Raw genomic sequence first — 24,485 nt, forward strand, 5'->3', positions numbered from 1 at the left:
TTAAAGTGCTGTGTGGCATTTTCCTTCCCTCCTCCACCACCCCGCCTGGGATACATTGGTAGTCATCCCCCTATTTGTGTGATGAATGAATAACGAATGCATGACTGTGAAGCAGCAATGACTTTATTGCCTCTGCAAGCGGTGATTAAAGGGAGGAGGGGAGGGTGGTTAGCTTACAGGGAAGTAGAGAGAACCAAGGGGCGGGGGGTTTCATCAAGGAGAAACAAACAGAACTTTCACACCGTAGCCTGGCCAGTCATGAAACTGGTTTTCAAAGCTTCTCTGATGCGTACCGCGCCCTCCTGAGCTCTTCTAACCGCCCTGGTGTCTGGCTGCGCGTAACCAGCAGCCAGGCGATTTGCCTCAATCTCCCACCCCGCCATAAACGTCTCCCCCTTACTCTCACAGATATTGTGGAGCACACAGCAAGCAGTAATAACAGTGGGAATATTGGTTTCGCTGAGGTCTAAGCGAGTCAGTAAACTGCGCCAGCGCGCCTTTAAACGTCCAAATGCACATTCTACCACCATTCTGCACTTGCTCAGCCTGTAGTTGAACAGCTCCTGACCACTGTCCAGGCTGCCTGTGTACGGCTTCATGAGCCATGGCATTAAGGGGTAGGCTGGGTCCCCAAGGATACATATAGGCATTTCAACATCCCCAACAGTTATTTTCTGGTCTGGGAAGAAAGTCCCTTCCTGCAGCTTTTGAAACAGACCAGAGTTCCTGAAGATGCGAGCGTCATGCACCTTTCCCGGCCATCCCACGTTGATGTTGGTGAAACGTCCCTTGTGATCCACCAGAGCTTGCAGCACTATCGAAAAGTACCCCTTGCGGTTTATGTACTCGCCGGCTTGGTGCTCTGGTGCCAAGATAGGGATATGGGTTCCGTCTATAGCCCCACCACAGTTAGGGAATCCCATTGCAGCAAAGCCATCCACTATGACCTGCACATTTCCCAGGGTCACTACCCTTGATATCAGCAGATCTTTGATTGCGTGAGCTACTTGCATAACAGCAGCCCCCACAGTAGATTTGCCCACTCCAAATTGATTCCCAACTGACCGGTAGCTGTCTGGCGTTGCAAGCTTCCACAGGGCTATCGCCACTCGCTTCTCAACTGTGAGGGCTGCTCTCATCCTGGTATTCATGCGCTTCAGGGCAGGGGAAAGCAAGTCACAAAGTTCCATGAAAGTGCCCTTACGCATGCGAAAGTTTCGCAGCCACTGGGAATCGTCCCAGACCTGCGACACTATGCGGTCCCATCAGTCTGTGCTTGTTTCCCGAGCCCAGAATCGGCGTTCCACAGCATGAACCTGCCCCATTAGCACCATGATGCATGCATTGGCAGGGCCCATGCTTTCAGAGAAATCTGTGTCCATGTCCTGATCACTCACGGGACCGCGCTGACGTCGCCTCCTCGCCCGGTATCGCGTTGCCATGTTCTGGTGCTGCATATACTGCTGGATAATGCGTGTGGTGGTTGATGTGCTCCTAATTGCCAAAATGAGCTCAGCGGCCTCCATGCTTGCCTTGGTATGGCGTCCGCACAGAAAGAAGGCGCGGAACGATTGTCTGCCGTTGCTCTGACGGAGGGAGGGGCGACTGACGACACGGCTTACAGGGTTGGCTTCAGGGAGCTAAAATCAACAAAGGGTGTGCCTGTACATCAAGGAGTATTTCAGGCAGGACTGCACGGAGGGTTCCAATAAGAAATGGTGCACCAAAGTTATCGTTGTTATTGGAACAAGGAGGTTAGCCTGGCCTCTGATTGATACATGGCTAGATTAACCTCGCTGCGCCTTCTCTGTGACTGACTGCAGTGTGATCTAGACAGGGGAGGAGGAAAATGAGTCCAAAACAAATCTGGTCTATTTCTTGTTCTGACCCACTCCATCGATCCTTTACATCTTTGGCTGGCAGCAGACAAAAAAGGCGCGAAATGATTGTCTGCCCTTGCTTTCACGGGGAGAGGGAGGGTGGGAACGGGGTCCTGACGATATGTACCCAGAACCACCCGCGACAATGTTTTAGCCCCATCAGGCATTGGGATATCAACCCAGAATTCCAATGGGCAGCGGAGACTGCGGGAACTGTGGGATAGCTACCCACAGTGCAACGCTCCAGAAGTCGACGCTTGCCTCGGTACTGTGGAAGCGCTCCGCCGAGTTAATGCACTTAATGCACTTAGAGCATTTTCTGTGGGGACACACACACTCGAATATATAAAACCGATTTCAAAAAAACCGACTTCTATAAATTCGACCTAATTTCGTAGTGTAGACATACCCTAAGACTCCATTCCTGTTCTGTCCCTGGCCAAGACGACTACAGACAGACACAGACCCTTTGTTTCTCTCCCTCCTCCCAGCTTTTGAAAGTATCTGGTCTCCTCATTGGTCATTTTGGTCAGGTGCCAGCGAGGTTACCTTTAGCTTCTTAACCCTTTACAGGTGAGAGGAGCTTTCCCCTGGCCAGGAGGGATTTCAAAGGGGTTTACCCTTCCCTTTATATTTATGACAGTCTGTGTATCTTTTTTGTAACGTAAGGTTTTGCCTAGAGGGGTTCTCTATGTTTTTGAATCTAATTACCCTGTAAGATATCTACCATCCTGATTTTACAGGGGGGATTTCTTTATTTCTATTTACTTCTATTTTTATTAAAAGTCTTCTTGTAAGACCACTGAATGCTTTTTCATTGTTCTTAAGATCCAAGGGTCTGGGTCTGTAGTCACCTAGGCAAATTGGTGAGGCTTTTACCAAACCTTGTCCAGGAAGTGGGGTGCAAGGTTTTGGGAAGTATTTTGGGGGGAAGAACGCGTCCAAACAGCTCTTCCCCAGTAACCAGTATTAGTTTGGTGGTGGTAGCGGCCAGTCCAAGGACAATGGGTGGAATATTTTGTACCTTGGGGAAGTTTTGACCTAAGCTGGTAAAGATAAGCTTAGGAGGTTTTTCATGCAGGTCCCCACATCTGTACCCTAGAGTTCAGAGTGGGGGAGGAACCTTGACATGGTGGCATAGTGGTGGGATTAACCTGAAATCATTTTGAGATCCAGTTGAGATTTTTTAAACTAGAAATACAGATTTTAAAAGGGAATTTTTTTTTCCTTTGGAAAGGAAGTCCAGAAAGCAGCTGAAACTGAAAGCAGCTTGTTTTTTCTCTGCTTTGTGGCCAAGCAGAGACAAAAGGGGATTATCTTTGTGAATTGCAGGTTTTCTTTGCCTGGAGGCAGGGTACTTAACTCCTGCAGGGAAATTCACAGTCTTCCAACCCAGAGGTTTTTTTTTTCTTTTCTTCCTAAAAGTAAATAGGGGGTGTGTGTTCTACCCATTTGCTTTTTCTTTGGGCTGGGTAAGCAGGTTTCCAAGTAGTTTGAGGTTTTTTGCTTTAATTTGGGCCCAGAGCAGAGACAAGGGAATTGTCTTTTTCTGTAGGCTGACAATCACTATCAGAGAATAGGTATTCTATTCCAGCACAGCAAACTTTTACAGCCAAGTTTTGTTTGTTTATTTCTAAACCTCGGGTGTAAAGTTAGTTAAAAACAGAGAGGTTAGAATGACCAAATCCGCAGCTCGACTACAGCTGGAATTAGCCAAATTTCAGGCTGAGGAAAGACAAAGGGAACATGAAAGACAGATAGAACTCATGCGGCTGAAGAAGGAGGAGAAGGAAGAAGAGAGGAAGCATGTGAAGGAGGAGAAGGAAAAAGAGAGGAAATATGTGGAGGAGGTGGAGAGGATAACGGCCCGGCAGAATATACCAACAAACCCTAGCAATCCTTCTCCAGGTACCACTTCCCATCCCAGAAAGTTCCCCACCTACAAGGCAGGTGACGATACTGAGGCCTTCTTAGAAAACTTCGAAAGGGCCTGCCTTGGGTACAACATCTCTACTGACCAATACATGGTAGAGCTGAGGCCGCAGCTCAGTGGACCCTTAGCTGAGGTGGCAGCTGAAATGCCTAAAGAACACATGAACAAGTATCAACTGTTTAAATCCAAGGCGAGAGTCAGAATGGGGATAACACCCGAGCAGTCTCGTCGGAGGTTCAGAGCCCTAAGGTGGAAACCAGACATGTCATTTACCCGACATGCCTACCACATTGTGAAACATTGGGATGCCTGGATATCAGGAGCAAGTGTTGAATCTCCAGAAAATTTGCCCTTCCTAATGCAAATGGAAGAATTCTTAGAGGGTGTTCCTGAGGAAATAGAAAGATACATCCTAGATGGGAAACCCAAAACTGTAATTGAGGCAGGAGAGATTGGAGCCAGATGGGTGGAGGTGGCAGAGAAGAAGAAAACTGGTCGCAGTTGGAGTGGAGACCAGAAGGGACCACCCCAGACCACACCCTATTACCAGGGGCCGCCCAAGGCCCCACCTACCTCCCAAAGAACCCTCCAGACCCCTTATCGTCCCGCCACCCCGTTCTCCAGCAACCCTCCTCGCCCCAGTGACCCGTCAGCTGGACGATGTTTTAAATGTAACGAGCTGGGGCATGTAAAGGCCAACTGCCCCAAGAACCCCAACAGATTACAGTTCATTGCACCGGAATCACACCAGAGGTCCACAGGCCCAGATACCTCCCAGATACCCTTGGAGCGGAGGGAAACTGTGAGTGTGGGCGGGAAGAAGGTCACCGCGTGGAGGGACACCGGAGCACAAGTGTCAGCTATCCATGCTTCCTTAGTGGACCCCAATTTAATCAACCCAGAGATCCAAGTGACGATTCAACCCTTCAAGTCCAACTCTTTCAATTTGCCTACAGCCAAGTTGCCTGTCCAGTACAAGGGCTGGTCAGGAATGTGGACTTTTGCAGTCTATGATGATTTTCCCATCCCCATGCTGTTGGGGGAAGACTTGGCCAATCATGTGAAGCAGGCCAAGAGGGTGGGAACGGTCACCCGCAGCCAGGCTAAACAAGCCGTGAGGCCTAGCTCTGTTCCAGAAACTTCTATCAGGACCCGGTCAGAGGTGATGGACCCGGACCCCAGGCCACTGTCTGCAACAGCAGTAGTGGATCCAATCCCAGAGACCCAGACGGAACCAGTCCCAGAACCGGAACCAGCCGAACAACCAACACCAGACCCCGTGTCAGCACTGAATCCAGTACTTGCAACCTCAACACCAGAGGGCCCCACCAAACCTGAACTGGCAACAGCCAATAACCCTACACAAGAGGCTCAGCCGGAGCCTGAATCCCAACATGGTGCACCAGCGGAGAGCGGTTCACAGTCAACAGAAACAGCTCCATCCCCTATATCGCTTCCAGAGGGACCAAGCCTAGGTCCCCAATCCAATGAGGAACTGATATCTCCAGCATCAAGGGAACAGTTCCAGACCGAACAGGAAGCAGATGAAAGCCTCCAGAGAGCTTGGACGGCGGCACGGAGCAACCCACCGCCTCTCAGCTCTTCTAATCGATCCAAGTTTGTTGTAGAAAGAGGACTTTTATACAAGGAAACTCTTTCTGGGGGACACCAGGAAGACTGGCATCCTCAGAGACAGTTGGTAGTTCCAACTAAATACCGGGCCAAGCTCTTGAGCTTAGCCCACAATCACCCTAGTGGCCATGCTGGGGTGAACAGGACCAAAGACCGTTTGGGGGGGTCATTCCACTGGGAGGGAATGGGCAAGGATGTTTCTACCTATGTCCAGTCTTGTGAGGTGTGCCAAAGAGTGGGAAAACCCCAAGACCAGGTCAATGCCCCTCTCCAGCCACTCCCCATCATTGAAGTTCCATTTCAGCGAGTAGCTGTGGATATTCTGGGTCCTTTTCTGAAAAAGACACCCAGAGGAAAGCAGTACATACTGACTTTCATGGATTTTGCCACCCGATGGCCGGAAGCAGTAGCTCTAAGCAACACCAGGGCTAAAAGTGTGTGCCAGGCACTAGCAGACATTTTTGCCAGGGTAGGTTGGCCCTCTGACATCCTCACAGATGCAGGGACTAATTTCCTGGCAGGAACTATGAAAAAACCTTTGGGAAGCTCATGGGGTAAATCACTTGGTTGCCACTCCTTACCACCATCAAACAAATGGCATGGTGGAGAAGTTTAATGGAACTTTGGGGGCCATGATACGTAAATTCGTAAATGAGCACTCCGATGATTGGGACCTAGTGTTGCAGCAGTTGCTCTTTGCCTACAGAGCTGTACCACATCCCAGTTTAGGGTTTTCCCCATTTGAACTTGTATATGGCCGTGAGGTTAAGGGGCCATTGCAGTTGGTGAAGCAGCAATGGGAGGGATTTACACCTTCTCCAGGAACTAACATTCTGGACTTTGTAACCAACCTACAAAACACCCTCCGAACCTCTTTAGCCCTTGCTAGAGAAAACTTACAGGATGCTCAAAAAGAGCAAAAAGCCTGGTATGATAAACATGCCAGAGAGCGTTCCTTCAAAGTAGGAGACCAGGTCATGGTCTTAAGGGCGCTCCGGGCCCATAAAATGGAAGCATCGTGGGAAGGGCCATTCACGGTCCAGGAGCGCCTGGGAGCTGTTAATTATCTCATAGCATTCCCCACCTCCAACCGAAAGCCTAAGGTGTACCATATTAATTCTCTAAAGCCCTTTTATTCCAGAGAATTAAAGGTTTGTCAGTTTACAGCCCAGGGAGGAAACGACGCTGAGTGGCCTGAAGGTGTCTACTACGAAGGGAAATGTGCTGGTGGTGTGGAAGAGGTGAACCTCTCCATGACCCTTGGGCGTATGCAGCGACAGCAGATCCAGGAGCTGTGCACTAGCTACGTGCCAACGTTCTCAGCCACCCCAGGACTGACTGAACGGGCATACCACTCCATTGACACAGGTAATGCTCACCCAATTAGGGTCCAACCTTACCGGGTGTCTCCTCAAGCTAAAACTGCTATAGAACGGGAGATCCAGGATATGTTACAGATGGGTGTAATCTGCCCCTCTGAAAGTGCATGGGCATCTCCAGTGGTTCTAGTTACCAACCCAGATGGGGAAATACGTTTTTGCGTGGACTACCGTAAGCTAAATGCTGTAACTCGCCCAGACAACTATCCAATGCCACGCACAGATGAACTATTAGAGAAACTGGGACGGGCCCAGTTCATCTCTACCTTGGACTTAACCAAGGGGTACTGGCAGGTACTGCTAGATGAATCTGCCAGGAAAGGTCAGCCTTCATCACACATCTCAGGCTGTATGAATTTAATGTACTCCCTTTCGGGCTGCGAAATGCACCCGCCACTTTCCAAAGACTTGTAGATGGTCTCCTAGCGGGATTAGGAGAATATGCAGTCGCCTACCTTGACGATGTGGCCATATTTTCGGATTCCTGGGCAGACCACCTGGAACAGCTACAAAAAGTCCTTGAGGGCATAAGGGAGGCAGGACTAACTGTTAAGGCTAAGAAGTGTCAAATAGGCCTAAACAGAGTGACTTACCTTGGACACCAGGTGGGTCAAGGAACTATCAGCCCCCTACAGGCCAAAGTGGATGCTATCCAAAAGTGGCCTGTCCCAAAGTCAAAGAAACAGGTTCAATCCTTCTTCGGCTTGGCCGGTTATTACAGACGATTTGTACCGCACTACAGCCAAATCGCTGCCCCAATGACAGACCTAACCAAAAAGAAACAGCCAAATGCTGTTCAGTGGACCGACAAGTGTCAGAAGGCCTTTAACAAGCTTAAAGCGACACTCATGTCTGACCCTGTACTAAGGGCCCCAGACTTTGACAATCCGTTCCTAGTAACCACAGATGCGTCCGAGCGTGGTGTGGGAGCAGTTTTAATGCAGAAAAGGACCTGATCAAGAATTCTACGCTGTAGTGTTTCTCAACAAAAAACTGTCTGAGAGGGAAAGCAACTGGTCAGTCACTGAAAAAGAATGTTATGCCATTGTCTATGCTCTGGAAAAGCTACGCCCATATGTTTGGGGACGGCGTTTCCACCTGCAAACCGACCATGCTGCACTGAAGTGGCTTCACACCGTCAAGGAAACTAACAAAAAACTTCTTCGGTGGAGTTTAGCTCTCCAAGATTTTGATTTCGACATCCAACACACCTCAGAAGCTTCTAACAAAGTGGCTGATGCACTCTCCCGTGAAAGTTTCCCAGAATCAACTGGTTAAAATCGTCCAAACAGCTCTTCCCCAGTAACCAGTATTAGTTTGGTGGTGGTAGTGGCCAGTCCAAGGACAATGGGTGGAATATTTTGTACCTTGGGGAAGTTTTGACCTAAGCTGGTAAAGATAAGCTTAGGAGGTTTTTCATGCAGGTCCCCACATCTGTACCCTAGAGTTCAGAGTGGGGGAGGAACCTTGACAGCAGGAGACAGCTTTCTCAGCAGATGCTATGACATGCTGGAATGTACTCCAATGAAAACTAATGGTCATCACAAACCTCCACAGTACAAACACAACCCCAAGGTCATAACACAAGGAAGAGGCCCTGTTATAATTGTCTTTAATGTGTGCACTGTCACGCACAAACAGCTAATGCCCTTGACTGCTAAAGAAACAAATCCATTGCAGAGCTATGCAGCACCACAAGTGTGCACCAATGTTTCCTTTTGCATTTTCAGCAGCTTTACAGGATGTGAAGGTGTCCCTTGGCTCAGGCAGATATCATCCTCTGTCTGCCTGTTGTGCCAAGATGTGTGCACATATGTGATCACTGCTTTCCTTTGCCTGCTGGGAACTAGGACCAGCATGAATGTGCGTGGGATCTGGCTGCCTATATAGAATTTGTAAACCAGACATGTCCTAAGTCTACGCAGTATGGAAACAACCTCTCACGGATGGTTTGCAGTGTGCAGCAGCCAATGTTTACATGAACTGCATTTGCCACACTGGTATCCAGGTGGGTGAAGAAGCAACACCAACAAGCTTTCACCTACCAAATGCTCACTCCATGACATTCTGCACCTACTCACCTTGTAACTGGCTTCCCTTTTCCCAGGGTCAGTAATGTTGGGGTATGTTTTCCTGATTCACAGCAGGAACAGGTATGTGAAATTTCCCAAAATAACAGTAGGCACAGACACTATACAGAATCATATAATTTCTGGAAAATTAAGTCCTTTCTTCCCTCTTCAAGTACAATCCTGATCTTCTCACTGCCCTTGAATCATGAATCTTTCCAGTATTTCCCTATTTTAGTGGACCACAGAGGCAGATTCATGAATACTAAGCTTTGCGAAATGAGCGAATAGTAAGCTTTTCAGTTCTGTTACTCATTTTCCCCTGGGGAGGGCGGGGGGGCAAAGTGATAGGGTATAAGTGCCAGCAATGGCCCACACACCATTTGGAAACCCTATGCCTCACAAGCCTGCACAACTACAAGCGTGACAATAGACTTTCCAACCCCACAGTGGTTTGCAATGGACCTATAGTTGCCTGGCGTAGCCACTGGCAATAACAACCCGCTTCTAAACCAGTATAGCTTCATGAATCAATGGTTATGGCACCAGAGGATTGTGCAAGCTCATCAGACAGCTCCATGAAGGTCTGTTTTCTCAATTCTGAAGCTACTGCTGGTCTTCCCAGGTTTCCAAAATAATGTGATCTCACCACACTGACCTGGTTCTCACACACCAGAAGTCACAATCCATTAATGGGCATACCATGGCAATATTGGCATTCACCATCTCTCTCTCATGCAAGTTGAATGAATTGTCATTGACCCTCAAGGTCATCCACGTTTGACGTGTTAGAAAGTTGTACCCAAATTCCATCCAGTAACTTGTCATTCACCTACTCCACTGCATAAGCGTGTATACTGCGATCAGGAGTAAAACCAGATCATCATCCAGTTGCTCCATGTCTTCCACCCAGTTTTTCAGGGAATAGTAGTGGGGGCAACGTTATCAGGAACTCCCAGAGGGTGGACGATTCCAACACAACACAAGAAAATGGTTCCAAGTGTGGCTCCCTGTGATGCACAGAACCCTAGTATGGTAGCGTTAATGTCACATACCTATAACGGCAGTGTGAACATAAGTATATGTGTGTACACAGCGTTTACATGTGTCCACCACAGCATATGTGGACTCTCAGACATGAGTAGGGGAAGCAACCAGGAGCATTTACATGATCCAGTACTTGGGGATGTGCACAGGTGGAGACATAGGCTAAACGAAATATGTAGCATTTGGATATGAATTTAATACAAAGTTTAAAAAAAAAGTACACAGTACATAGCACAATGGTCACAACTCCAGGAGAAGGGAGAACAGATAGCCTAGAATACAGAACGAGTAGGAAGAAAGTAAATAAACCTATTAAAAGTATAATTTGTGAATTTACCGAGGATGCTAATATTAATTCTTTCAGTAGATAGGTAATTAAGAAGAATTTAGAGTTTGTGTTTTGTCTAAGGATGTGAAACAACTAAGATGTATGTAAAAAATACAAACTTTCTACTCATAGGGACCTAGTCTTCCCCTTACTTAAAGTCAATAGCAAAACCTTCATTGACTTTAGGGGAGTAGGATCAAGCTTATATTGCTTGAAAAGCATATATTGTAAAAATTATAGGTGAAATCTTGGCCCTATTGGAGTCTGACAAAATTCCCATTGACGTCTAAGCTTTCACCCTATACTATTTCTTTTATTAGAGATCCATTGCTGAAATGCCTAATCGACAAGTCTACACTCTTATTCATGGACTAATGATTTCTTCCCATTTTCTTTCTAAATGCTTTCTCATCATCATTATTTCCTACTTAATAATTGGCTAAGAATGTGAACATTCAGATTTCTCCAAGGCCACCGTTAGCTTTACTTCACAGTGCTTTCTTATTCGAAAGATTTGAAAAGCACATCTTCCTCATATGTCACTTCTGCTGCTTTCTCAACTGTTGTCAACCCAGGAACGTCTATCCCGAGACCTCTGTTGCCCTACATGAGTGTAACAAACTACCAGACCTGTTAAATCTAGTCTTAATATTTTATTTTAAATACCACTAAAATATACCATGGGGGGGGGGGAATCAAGCAAGACACTGCACAGTTTTAAGGTTTTTTTCCTATTTCCTATATTTATTTACTGCATATATATGAATAATAAATGTTTCCCTATTTTATTGCTATTATATCTGCCAAATTAACTTCCTGTATAAATTTTATAAACATAGTCTAATAAATGGCTAAGGAAATGTCAGTGATGCATCAATACTAACAAAAATTAATGAGAGAAATACAATAAAGTAAAAGATGGTAGTAAAAGCAATATTTTCAAGAGAATTTTCTTTAAAATCTGGTATTATTGATCTAGTGAAATAAAATTACCCCTTTGTCATTAACTCTTTAACTAGCTTCATGGTTACTTTAAGGTTTTCCTACTGAGAGGATGTAAAGGACACCTTGGTCTCAGCATTGGGTTTAAACTCTCTTCTGAAGGAGTAGATCAAAGAACTGCAGTAGTTTCAATCGAGAAACTTGACAGGCAGCATCTTGATAGACCATCACTTTGTTGTCTGTTTCATCAGCGGCTACTCTGTCTTCTGAAAGGAGCATCCATTTGTTGCAATTCTCTATTACTTTCATTTTCCTTTAGGGAAACCCTCTTAAACAACAACAACCCCTTACTCCTTACTACTTTTCAGAAATTAACAGTTTCAGGAAAGTATCTCTTGCAAACTCCGTTTATGGTCTTTCTCTAGCAATCCCCTATGAAGGTGTCTCCATCTCCCTCATACACAAACCGACCCCTGATCTCCACCACACACGTCTCTTCTACCATGCGGCAACACACCATGATCCTATTGGATTAATACACACGCAAGATAGTTTCAGGATCTGATTGGGAAAACAAACCAAAAAAAAAAAAAAACACACAACCCAAAAAAAACCTAGCTTGCCATACACCTCCCGGAGGGGGAGGGGGGGAGGTTGCCTGGATCATTTATTTATCTTGTGCGCATTAAGAAACCACCATTAGGCTGTGGTGGGAGGTGCTTTACTTTCTGAGTGCCAGCCTGCCTCTTTTGCACTGCAACAGGAATACACAATCGAACTGAAGCTGCAAGCTTGGCAGGAGCCGCCTGGTGTGTGCGTGCGTGTGTGGTTGTTGGTTCTGTCTATCGATCCAGCGCTCTCTCTTTCTCTCTCTGTGTGTTTTCTGATATATTTTTTGCTGGCGTTTTAGATTATTTTAATGACTATTTTGTTTTTTAAATCCTTGCCCGACTTTGATTGCAGCTTGGACTTAAGTGCAGCTGATCTGCTGCTTGGAGGAGAAAGAGCGAGCGAGGAAGCTCGGTCTCCTTTCCCTCCGCTCTGCCTTCGGATTGGTCTCTCTCCTAAAGTGCTGTCCAAGGGTTGGCTGCAGGGCTGCTGAATAACAGGTGCATTTTGCTGCTCCGTCGCCTCTCAGAGAAGCAGCCGAGGAATGCTGGTGCATCTGATCTGTGGATAAGAAGGAGCAAAAGGGGAGGGCGGGGGGGATCCTAACCCGACCCAGAAAGAGGCGAGCTGCCAGTGTGTAGGAATGTGGCCCGTCGTTGCTGGATCCGGATGCTTGGCATAAAAAAATTCAGGACGCTGATTCTTGTGACTTCTTAAAAACAAAGGGGGATCTGAAGAAGAAAGGAAGTGGGGAATACAAGCGAGCAGGATGCTCCGACTGCTGCTGCTCAAGGCTGGAGCGAGCCTGGCGGTTTAGCTGATTCAGCAGCTGCTGGAGGAGGTTGCGTGAGGAGCCGCGGGAGGTTTCTGGGGCTGGAGACATGTCCCCTGACTGACTGACTGACAGACTGGGGGACCGATCGCTTTCCCCTCCCTTTCTCTCTCACCTGTCCGTCCGCATGCCGCTTTCCCCAGCGGCCGCTTCTCCCTGATGCCTTGTCTTTCCCTCTGGGGGTGTGAAAGGCGCCTAGGATGAGTGAAGGGGCAGCCTGCGCCTCCCCACCTGGTGCTGCTGCTGCTGAGGACGGGGCGGCGGCGGCGCCCGGGGGCCCGGACGGGGATGGGGCTCCCGACCCCCCCAGGGAGCTGCGATGTAGTGACTGCATCGTCTGGAACCGGCAGCAGACGTGGCTGTGTGTGGTGCCTCTTTTCATCGGCTTCATCGGTTTGGGGCTAAGCCTCATGCTGCTCAAGTGGATCGTGGTGGGCTCCGTCAAGGATTATGTCCCCACGGAGCTGATGGATTCCAAAGGGATTGGGCAGGACCCCTTCTTCCTCTCCAAGCCCACCACCCCGCCGAAGAGCATGGAGACCACCACCACCACCACCACGTCAAGGACACCCAACCGGATAAGCACCCGCTTAACCACCATGACCCGGGCACCCACCCGCTTCCCGGGGACCCGGGTCCCCATCCGGGCGAGCCCCAGATCCACCACTGTGCGCCATACAGCTGCCCCCCCTACCAGCCTCTCCACCACGGTCCCCTTCAGCACCACCATCCTGACCTCCCGTCCGCTGCCCGGGACCCCCAGTACTCAGCCAGTGCCCATCTGGCCCACTGCGGCATACGCTACCTCCTCCTATAAAATCTATGTCCACGACTCTGCTCCATCCTGGACCTTATCTCCCTTCCAGGAGTCCACCACCACCACACCAGAAACTAGCCCTAGCCCCAAATTCCGTAAGTAAAGCGAAAGCTGCCTTGCCTTTGGGCACCCCCTTTTCACCGCTCCCCTACACCTGGTTTAGCCTTTGCATGGCTTCAAGAGCCAAGCTGGTGGTATTCCTAGTTTGGATGCTAATGTCTAGTATCGTCGGCAGACAAGGGTTAGCGTGCAATTACCGGCACTGCAGAAATGCTGGAAAGCTCTTAGATTAAGTTTCTGCCTCTCTTCCCCGCACCCAGGCAAGTTCCCTGTTTGTGTGTTGGATGTTCACACGGTAGCAGTCATTTGAGGTGGAGATATCTCGCTATATTGTATAGAAAAGCAGCAGAGCCTCTTTCCACACAGCTTGGTCCAGGAAGGGCCGTTGAGAAATCAGTGGTCAGGAGGGATAAATGATGATCCAAAATTTGGTAGTGGATCTGGAGAAAGGCGGTGGCACTGATTCTGTGGCTGCTGAGATGAAGTGAAACTGGTAGACCGATGTTTGGCGCTCCTCGCATAGGGTGTGCTAAGGTGTGGGCGACAATGAGTGAGTTTCCTTTAGCCTTTCAGGTGGTCGTTAAAAAAAAAGTCTTTAAATATAAAATGGGCTCCAAAGCAATCTCCCTTTCCTTGGTGCCTGGCTGTTGAAAAGACCCTTAGCCAGCGCTCTCCGAAAAGGACATGAGCCCGCCCCATGAATATGCATAAACGCTCAAATATGATCCAGTTTCATCTCTTTGCCATCCGCCACCTCGGCAGATTACTGCCATCAATGACTAGCTGTTAGAAAGGGGGGGGGGGGGTGTTTAATTTCCCTGAATGATGTTTGGTGGCTGACTCTTCCCACCAGCCAGATCGCAAAACGAAGGATTCTGGTTTAATTTGAAAATTAATTTGGATCAGGGACCTCTCCCCGCTGCCTGTGAAGGTTATCTAGGACGAACTGCAATCTCTGCCAGCGGAACTTCTGGGCAGGGCCGTTTAGTAAAACGATTAATTATACTGTATTAGAGTCTTGTGTGTTTTCTTGGCTACAGTCTAGGAAACGAGGCGCTGTGTGTCCCCCATTAGTGGCTTCTGCTAGGCAAGTCAATTCAATTGAATGTTATCAGCTGAATCGCTTTTATAGCCCGTGGCTCCCCTTTTTGCATGCTAATCTGAGGTTGTTCCGCTGGAGGATTTGGTTAGTTAGTCATTTAAACTTTTTTCCCCCATTACATCTATTTGCTGATAAGCCCCGGGATAAAGAGTCCATATGCACAGCAAACTGATGCCGTGCATTGGCGAACCAGGCAGAAGAACGGGAAATCTGAACCCGGGGGTGCGAACACAGCTGCCACTAAATCAGAATGGCAAACAAGGCAATAACTCGCTTCTCCAGCCTTTGATCAAGGTAGGCGAGAGAGAACCTTCCCTTAAAGGTGCACCTGGCAAAAGGAAGTTGGAGGTTACAACCAGGAAAACCTTTTGTGGAAGAGCTCTAGGTCTGTCACTCTGTTTCTCATTTCTGCGTATAGAGCTGTATCTGAAATATACAGGTTTTTTTTTCTTTTCCGTTTCTCCCAAGGGTGTCAGATTTTCTTCCCATGCGCCTGTGTTCAAACCTTGTATAAGGCAACAAAGCTATATATGGCTTTTCAAACTGCATTGACTTCTGTGGGGTTGAAATGCTGCACGTTGGCTCAGGGCTTGTTGGAAGGGATTCTGCCAATATTTAAGTGTTACCATGCCATCTTGTAATCCATTTCCAGCTCTCAGTCCCATCTTTTTGGGTCTTTAAAGAGAAATCCACTGTAATTTCCGTCCCTCCATACTGCCTCCCTACTATGCACTAAAGCGGACACAAGCCTTATTAATAAATCATGATCAGCTGGCAGGACCAGTCCAAACCAAGACAAAAAATCAACAACAAAATCTTGAGCTCTCTGAACACTCACACAGATTGATAAGCAATATTTGTTCCCTTAGATTGCTAATACTAGATAGACCAGGGTGTTTCCCCTTATTAAATACCACTCCCTTGCAGGATGAAATGGAAGAAGTGCAAATCCATCAGAAATTGACCCTGTTTACTTGCATTGATAGCAGATATTATAATTAACAGAAGATTAAATAGATTACATAAAAAAGGATTTGAATTTATAGGGCATGTGGATATTTTTTAAGCCCTCAGCTTCATATAAGCTTTCTCTGAGGTTGCAATATGAACTGGGGAGAAGGAAATGTAATCTCTCTTTCATGAACTACTGACAGCATGTGACCCTATGACCCAATATCTGCATCTTCCACTTGCTTTGATTGTGATTAACAGGTCTTGTGAGAAAAGGAACTCTGACTCTTTTTTTAAAAAAAATTCAGCTTCAGTTTCCAGGTTGAGCTGCCTGTTCTTTCTCTGCCCATTGCCTCAGCTGCTATTAAAATGAAAGTCATGGGTCTTGTTGTATCATGTGAATACAAATCTGATATGACAAGGCTGGTGCCCTGGCTTTCAAGACAAGTGCAGACCCTTGTTTGATCCTCTGCCTTGGAAAGGCACATGTGTAGTCAGGGGTCATAGATCATTTAGCATTTCACAGTTTACAAAAAGAGCTTTATCCAGATTGTTTTGTGTTGCATTTTATTAAATCATTTCAAGATGTGATAACACTGGGCTTAGAATATGACTTTGGAAAACAGAAGGCAAGTCTGGATGTATTTGTTCAGAAAGCTGGATTTATGTCCATTTAGTGTAAGTGTTGTAAAAAAGATCTTTGGGGTGGGGGCTGGGGGATGTTCATCTGCAAAGATATCAGGAAGTCTCTCTGTTTTTGTGGATGTGCAGCATGAAAATCATTCTTGGTTCGGTTTTGCTCGCAGACAAGTTATCTATTTGCTGTTTTGAAAGTTCGTGATGAAATTCCTCCAGGTTATGACCAAGCAAAAGCTAGTTGCTTATCAGTTCACAAAAACCACACTCAATTCGGTGTTCAAAATAAAAATCAGTCATTAATCTAGAATGAGCATCTAGCTTGTGGATAAGAGGAACTGACCTCCTAACTGAAACATCCATAAGGCTTCATTTTTATTAAACATTGGTTTCATGTTTAAAGTATCATGCCCTGATTTTTTTTTCAATATGCCTTTTGCTTGGTGTTCTGGGTCCTTCAGAAATCTTATTATTTATATGTTGAGATGTTGTACTTGAAATTCTTCATGCATGGATTCAGCTATGCAATGACATGGTGCTTCCTCCTGTATCTATACACCAAGAAGCTCAGGTCAGGCAGCCCTGGCTCCTATAATGCATTATAGCCAAGAAGAGAGATGATACAGAACTCCTAATCAATACCTTTTGTGAAATCCAATTGAGAGCTTTTTTTAAAAAAAAAATTGGTGCAGACTGAAACCCAAGTATATTTTGATTTTCATTGGTCTTAATTAGGATTATAAAACTTTTTCTGCTTTACTCAGTTATGTAAAGCATGTCCTTTATCTGCTTATTTTGCACAACATGGGTTGAAGAAACAAGCCTGGCACCTGAACTAGTGCCATCACCATTGGTTTCATTTCACAATGTATCAAGTATTTTTTTCCACATTAAGGGTGGTATTTAATATATGGCATGGGAGGGCTTTTACCAAAGAAATTCCATGTGAAAATGCTCTCCCTGCTATGTGTAGGAGATGCCAGACCCTCATGAAATGTGATCAGCTCTTTCCATGGCTCAGAAATCTTCTACCAACACTTGACCTGATCCTTGAAACACTTACCTGTGCTCTCAACTTTATTACCATGGGTAATCCCTGAAATCAATGGGACTACCCATGGTAGTAAAGTTAAGCAGGCCCACAAGGGTTTGCAGGATCAGGATCTTACTTTATTAACCAGTTTGCAATATATTTAAAGCTGATGAACCAAAGAAAACTACAGCCTGAAAGGCAGTTGCTTCCTCTACCCCTTTTACACACACACACTTTTGTTTTCCCCCAGATGAAACAATCAGTCGATAAAAGGAGACTGTGGTGTAAAAATCATGAATTTAAAAATTACTTAGCCACCAACTAATAATTTGGAGTAATTAAAATTTAAGTTGATTTTCACCAATTTCTCAGCCCTTCTTGTTTTTTTGTTTTTCCATCAACTTGGAGAGTGGTATAAGACTTGTTAATTTCATTTTCTATTTATACATAATTTTCATTTCTGGTAGTTATGAACTAGCACATTGTCATTGTGTCTGAGGTTGATTACTCTGCAGTGGAAGGTTTAAATAAAAATATACAAATACCAACATATTAATGTTTTTAAAATATCTTTAAATTTTGATTTTAATGATACTCAAATTATAGTTTTACACTTAAATAGACACTTAAAATTAGAAGCTATATAGAGCATTTGGTGTTACAAATCCATATAAAACAGTAATCAATTATAAAGCTTTTTGGTTTTGCCATTGAATACCATAAGAATATGTTTATAATAGTTTTCTTATAATAATTTAAACATATATTATATTAATGGATAGTGAGCATGCAATTGTGTCCAAGTGGAGTAGTTTTAAATGGTTGCGAATTATATATATTTCCTACTATACTATACAATTCTTCTTTTTACTCAAATCTTTAACAAAGGTCGTTGGAAATATCGAGATAGAGGAAGAATGCAATAACAATTGTGCAGTACATGCAAATGGAAAACAGATGACTTATGTCCTGTAGAAATTGTTTAGATTCATAAGTCAAACTAAATATTGATTCATTTGTTTGGTTCAGGATTAGTACACTGTATTTCAACCAGTTACCCTAATTATCGAAGGAAAGGGACCGTAACGTTTCAAATTATTATGCTGCCTTTTAAGATTGAAGGACATTTTGAGGGGGGGCTGCAAAGCTATTCATTGGGGTGATATAATCTGTGATGTTTGGTAGAAGTAAATATTTCCTTTTTTCCCCCCATAGCATAAGTCTTCTTATTAGCAACTATGCAAGGATTATATATGATATATGTTGACAACAATATACTGTTATAAAAGTATTGACATATCACAAAATATTACCCTAAAGTAATGATAATGGTCTGTCCTAAACCACAGAAAATAGAAATTCAAAATTAAGGCAAACAAAAAATAAATCCGTCTCTACAGACCTTATTGTGTCTAGCTGTTGCAGCACATATGTGACTTTACAGCATGTAACCCATGGTTCAAAGATCTGCTGAAATACCCAATAAACATAGGGATGGTTATGATTTGGATTCAGCTTTACTTCTGAATTCGTTAGTATTTGTTGCTTTCAGGAGATATTTAACATTACATTTACATAGTTTTGTGTTGTTTAATTTTGTTTGTTTCTCTTACCATTTATTTGAAAATAAAAAAAAACATGTCAATGAAATTACATGAAGTTGTTAACAATTTGGAGACTCTTATGGATCGCTCACATGAAAGACTTCACTGATTACACAATATTAGACTGTTGAGTGAGCACAGTGGCTGTATATGTGGACAACTACCTGCACTCTGTATACCTCCTGGCATTTTTTTCTTAACCCTTCTTTTGCCACAGTTTGAACATAGACTCTTAAGACATGATCTGTCTCACACCACCCTACCCCCAACCACATACACCCATATACACACACACCCATTACATATCAGCAAAGGGCCTTCAGGGTTGTTCTGAACTCAGGGTCAGTCTATGTGAAGCAAGAAAACTGTTGCAAAAACATTGATTGTATGAAATTGTTTGTGCTGCTTGTCCTTGCAATAGAGCTGATAAAAATCATCTGTGCTTTCCTGCTTACTAAGCTAATCTGTGGGAGGCCTTGCTGCAGCTGCAATTGGGGGCCCAAATCATTTTACATCAAGCCCCGCCTTCACAGTTTGACAGTAAATGTTTAGATGTGTTGGTAAGTGTAAAAATCAGTATTTCATTACAAAGGAAATGGCATATAGTGAGTAGGTGGGAAGTAGAAAACCAAGCAAAACAGTTCATGTAATGCAATCTATGTAATTCTTATTATGCTGGTACCTGATCCTTTGAACAGTCATGTGAGAGTAACAGATGTCATACCCTGTCCCTTGATAGGGAGGCTATTCTTTAGAATTCTTCCTTACAAAACCCTGGTGACTCTCCTTGTTTAGAACTACATTTCCCAGAATTCTATTCACTCAAGCCTCTCACACTCTTTCTCCATCCCCACCCACCCACTCACTCCTTCCTTCCTTCCTAACATCCAGCCATAGAGTGGAGTGTTTGCTCAGAAGAACAGGTCTCTTCCAGGGTGTTCTCAGATAAGTCTGCCAAAGCAGTGAGTATGTTCACACCCAGAAATGAGAAAGAATGAACACACAGACAGAATTCAAGGTAACAAATGCAGCAGTTCAAGCACAAGTGGCAGGACAATTGTTTTTGTACTTGTTGTTTAGCAACAAGCTCCTTCCCTTGGTGAAAATAAATTCTCAGGAAAAAGAGATGGGTAGCCCTCAAAGAAAAGGGATGGGAAGATGGAAAGGAGAAGTCTTTATTCATCATTCCCACTAGAAGGTGCTTGACAAATGTTGAGTTGTATTGTGCTTTTCTAGCCTAAGCTGAGCCTGGCTGGGAAGAATGCTTTTATTCATGTCATGTTTAGATATGTTCTCAGCTTTTCTGCAAAGGCACAGAGAGATTCAACTACACCCTGTGCCTACCTGTTTCCTGGGATTCCATCAGTTGCTAACTTATGTCTGTCCCCCATAACAGATGGAGTCAAATTGTGTTTAAAAATACAAATTGTTAAACTTTATATAATTCTAACATGGAAACGTTTGACCAAAGCTTAGGATTTTTAAAAGAAAGTCTTCTGCCTTCAGAAATCTAGTATTATGTGTACTTTCCGTAAGATATTTGGCAGCCACAGTGCTAATAAAATAATTCAAAGACTATTTGAAATTCTATTTTTATAATTTTTATTGATTCTTTGCTCCTGATTCTCTTTGTGCAAGCTCTACCTCACCTATGAATTAGCAATCAAAAATAAAAAAATAATAAATAAATAATAAAAATAAAATTTGGTCGAAACCCAAATTGAGCACTATTTATCTGGCTTCAGATTTCATTATAATTGAAACTCAGACCAACTAAAGCACAATTCACAAAACTTAAAATACCTGAGTTGATATTTTGATTTTTGCTTCAGAGTAACTGAAAGTTTTGCATGAAAATAAAATTTGAAACTTTAAAGCAGAGATTAGACAGGGTTCGGGAGCCTAGACACTGCAATGACAGCCTAAATAAATGGGTGAATAGGTGGATATATGGAGGTGAAGTCACACCTCTCTACCTCTGAGTTTACTGAGTTTTAAGGATTCTTTGCTCTACTGAATTTAAACTGCCTGTCTGCCTGATGTAACCCCACCCCCACTTTGTATTTTGCACTCCATGATTGGTCCACAAAACACACGAGACTGGCACTTGATCCTTGATGATATGTGTGGAAAAAGATGTTCCTAGTCTATAGAAAAATGAATTAACATTTTAAAAGCTTGTCTGAACAGATCTCTCCTAGAAGCATTTTGTAACTTAGCAGCACAATCTGGAAAAAATATATGCAGCCAATGATCTATGGAAATTTTGTGCTTATCTGGCAAAAATATGCTGAAGGACCTCAATTTGCAGTCTTTAACACTGAGATTGATATAGCCCCCAATCCTGCAAACGTGTTTTAACTTGACGTCTGTGAGCAGCGCAATATATTTCAAAGTTACACACACACAGTAAAATGTTTGCATAAACACACTTGTCTTTAAATGTAGTTTTCTTACTTTTGGTTGTTTTTAGGCAGTTGTGAGCAATACTTAAATGTGGTTATTAGTATTCAGTTTCCATTGGTGAGGTCGTCTTTATTTTGTTTAGTACTATATTGAAAAAAAGACTTTCTCTTCAAACTCCCCCCCCCCAATAGTTTATAGTAAACTTTCATCTTTGTGTGATGTAATTGATTAGTTCTAGACCAGTGGCTCTCAACCTTTCCAGACTACTGTGCCACTTTCAGGAGTCTGACACAAAAGTGTCACAGGATACTATTACTGAAAAATTGCTTACTTTCTCATTTTTACCATATAATTACAAAATAAATCAATTGGAATATAAATATTGTGCTTAAATTTCAGTGTATAGTATATAGAGCAGTATAAATCAGTCATTGTATGAAATTTTAGTTTGTACAGACTTTGCTAGTGTGTTTTATGTAGTCTGTTTTAAAACTAGGCAAATATCTAGATGAGTTGATGTGCCCCTTTGAAGACCTCTACATACCCACAGGAGTACTTATATACTTGGTTGAGAACCACCTGTTCTAGACCACCAAGTGTCATCTTAGTTGTGGATTTTGTTGCATGTTGATTTTAACCGATACCCTCAAATCCAAGCTTGGTTCTGTATTACAATGGTAAAATACCAGGTGTATGGATGCTACTGCATGCATTTATTATTATTTTATTTTTTTTAGTGTATATCTTTCTTTGCTGAGTTTTCAGGCAGAAATATGTTAATACTGACTCTTTCCAAAAGCTTTATAACCATGAAATGTCTTTTGAAACTTTGAAGATGACCCGTTCCCTTGATGCATTTTCAGATTTAAGTATTTGTTAAAACTATATCATTAAACTATATTCATATTATTTCACAACATCATTGTTGTTATAAACCTCAGGATTTTAGTTCATTGTGAACTGAGACTTGATTGCTGGTTGTTACCAGATAGAGGGGCTGTAGCACTGTGTAACAGCAAACCCATTAAATTAATATTAATAACAAAGAGCTTCTTTTCCAGATCTGATCATTCTCACTGATGTCAGAACTTGTAACGCAAGCCATTGACATAAGATAGAGTTATTCTGTTGGAGTGTCTTCGTCGGTTTGTTTTAGTGGAATGACAAAGGTTATTTCTTATTTGGTTTGCAACTGATTTATGAAACATGCAAGGAAGCCTGGAACTGCTGTTTCTAAATATAATCAGAATCTTAATGAAATCAATTGTCATATAGTTTGTATCCAACACTGTTACTAATCTTCAAAATTACCTGGCATTGTGCAACACTAAAATTTTACTCTTTCCCATATATGCATGCAATAAAAAAAATCCATGTGCAATTTATGATAAATGATGAAATGCTGTTTCCTATAATGTACTTAAAACGGCTGACTCTTGTAAAGCGCAAGTATCTCTATTAGGTCTAAGTGACTAGATAACACTCAAAACGTTAACCATAAATAAATAAAATGAAACATCAAATGTGTTAGTATATAAATGGGCTTAGAATTATAGCTAAAATAGCAGTAAATTATTCACTTGGTTGGCTTTTGAACTGTTCAGGTAATAAATAGCTTCCAATGGCATTCTCAAACATTGTATTCTTGGTACAGATTTTAGGGGTGTGGGGGTGTCTGTGGGAGAGTTAATGCCCTCTTTAAATCTGTGAATGACTCTGCGGTAGAGAAACAGGATTTTTATTTGAACCTTGTGGAGATAAGCTGCACCAAAATGTTATGGTAATTTTTTCTTCATTTAATAGTATCGGAGATAAAGGTTTTGCAAGGGCAGAGTTCAATAGGTAGGAAACTTAACTGAGTGGATTATCCTGATGAAATTTCAGTGCTACTAACTCAAGCTGGAGGTGGTTTTATAATTATTCCACTGAGTGGCTGTTTCCCCAGGTTTCTGTTGTGAATGGCTTATTGCTATTACAGCATACGTTTTATAAAGGGTTTAGCAAATTTTAAAAGACCAGCTGTTTGTTCATAACACTATAGTGTAACCTTTATAAGGTACCCAACTTTTTTTTTTCTACAAAATAATTATAATCAGAGGGATGCTGAACTGACACAATGTTTTCTGATGTTAAACACAAATGGTGTGGTGGCATAATTTTTGCACAGGAAATGTTGTCTGCCTCTACTGGCCACACATATTAGCCTACTACTGCTACCTGGTAAGGAGGTTACGCTTTGTAGCTCAAACAGTAGTGTTCTGAGCTATGGAGGCAAAGACCCTGGATTCAAACCTTCCCAATGACTCATATTGAGGGTCATTACTTACAACATGTGACATACATACAAAATACAGAGGATGTTCCATATGTTTACAATCTGAGGGCTCACTTTGTCTCTTCTGTATTGATGAAATGGAGGCACGCTGCCTGAATCAGCGTCGTGCCTTGTATCAATATGCTGTAGAAAAGGAATGATGCATCCCAGGTAACGGAGGTGAGCGGATAGCTGTGAAGCACCTCTTACTCTTACAATAATAATAATAATAAATACCTAGAGCTTCTTCTCTGTAGATCTGAAAGCGCTTTACCTTGCAGTAAGTGTTATTACACTCTTTTTTGTAGATAGGGAAACTGTATGCTGAAGTGAGTATTGACAGAATATCCTTAGCACAGCTCAGGGACGACGTTGCAGAGATGTAGCTTCTGCCTGGCTCTCCTGTGTTCAATTTTACCCCTTGTTTGTGTAGGTACTGAGGAGGAGAAGGGTTACTGGTACCCTCATCTCTAAAGCACCTCATAAGGGATGGCATAATTTAGCTCTAAATGAATAGAAAGAACCACAATTTAAAAAAAAAATTATTTATTTTAATGAATATGAGGCAATTGTAACATCTTGCAGAATTCTAAAGGGTTTAAGTCCTTTGCATAGCTAGATTTAGGCCAAGTATACGAGTGAGATTTAAGATCAATTTACAGTATGTTTAAGAAAGAAAATATTATGCTGGCATAATGATTGTTACTTTCACGATTTTTATTTCAAATTAGGATCATCATGTCCTCTCCATTTTAATAGACTGTTTGCTGGTTAAACTACCTGTCATGGAATGTAAGCACTCTTTGGTCAATTGCTGAAATATTGCCTGTGTCTACTGAAATTTTAGTAATTGGATATACCACATAGCATGAAAAACTCAGTGGTTACATACGTTTTGTGAGCTTGACAGA

The 24,485-nt window shown here is 43.4% G+C and overlaps 1 protein-coding gene across 1 annotated transcript in view; it reads left to right on the forward strand.

Moving 5' to 3' along the window:
• The first annotated feature begins 11,996 nt into the window (after nucleotides 1-11,996).
• NRG3 (neuregulin 3) overlaps nucleotides 11,997-24,485 on the forward strand; it is a 920,908-nt gene continuing 908,419 nt past the window's right edge. Inside the window, exon 1 of the mRNA XM_073353289.1 lies at nucleotides 11,997-13,563. Coding sequence (XP_073209390.1) covers nucleotides 12,852-13,563 — 712 coding nt within the window. The 5' untranslated portion in view covers nucleotides 11,997-12,851. The remainder of the gene's footprint in view (nucleotides 13,564-24,485) is intronic.

Source organism: Lepidochelys kempii, chromosome 7, assembly GCF_965140265.1.
Source record: "Lepidochelys kempii isolate rLepKem1 chromosome 7, rLepKem1.hap2, whole genome shotgun sequence".
In the NCBI taxonomy this organism is placed as follows: Eukaryota; Metazoa; Chordata; order Testudines; family Cheloniidae; genus Lepidochelys; species Lepidochelys kempii.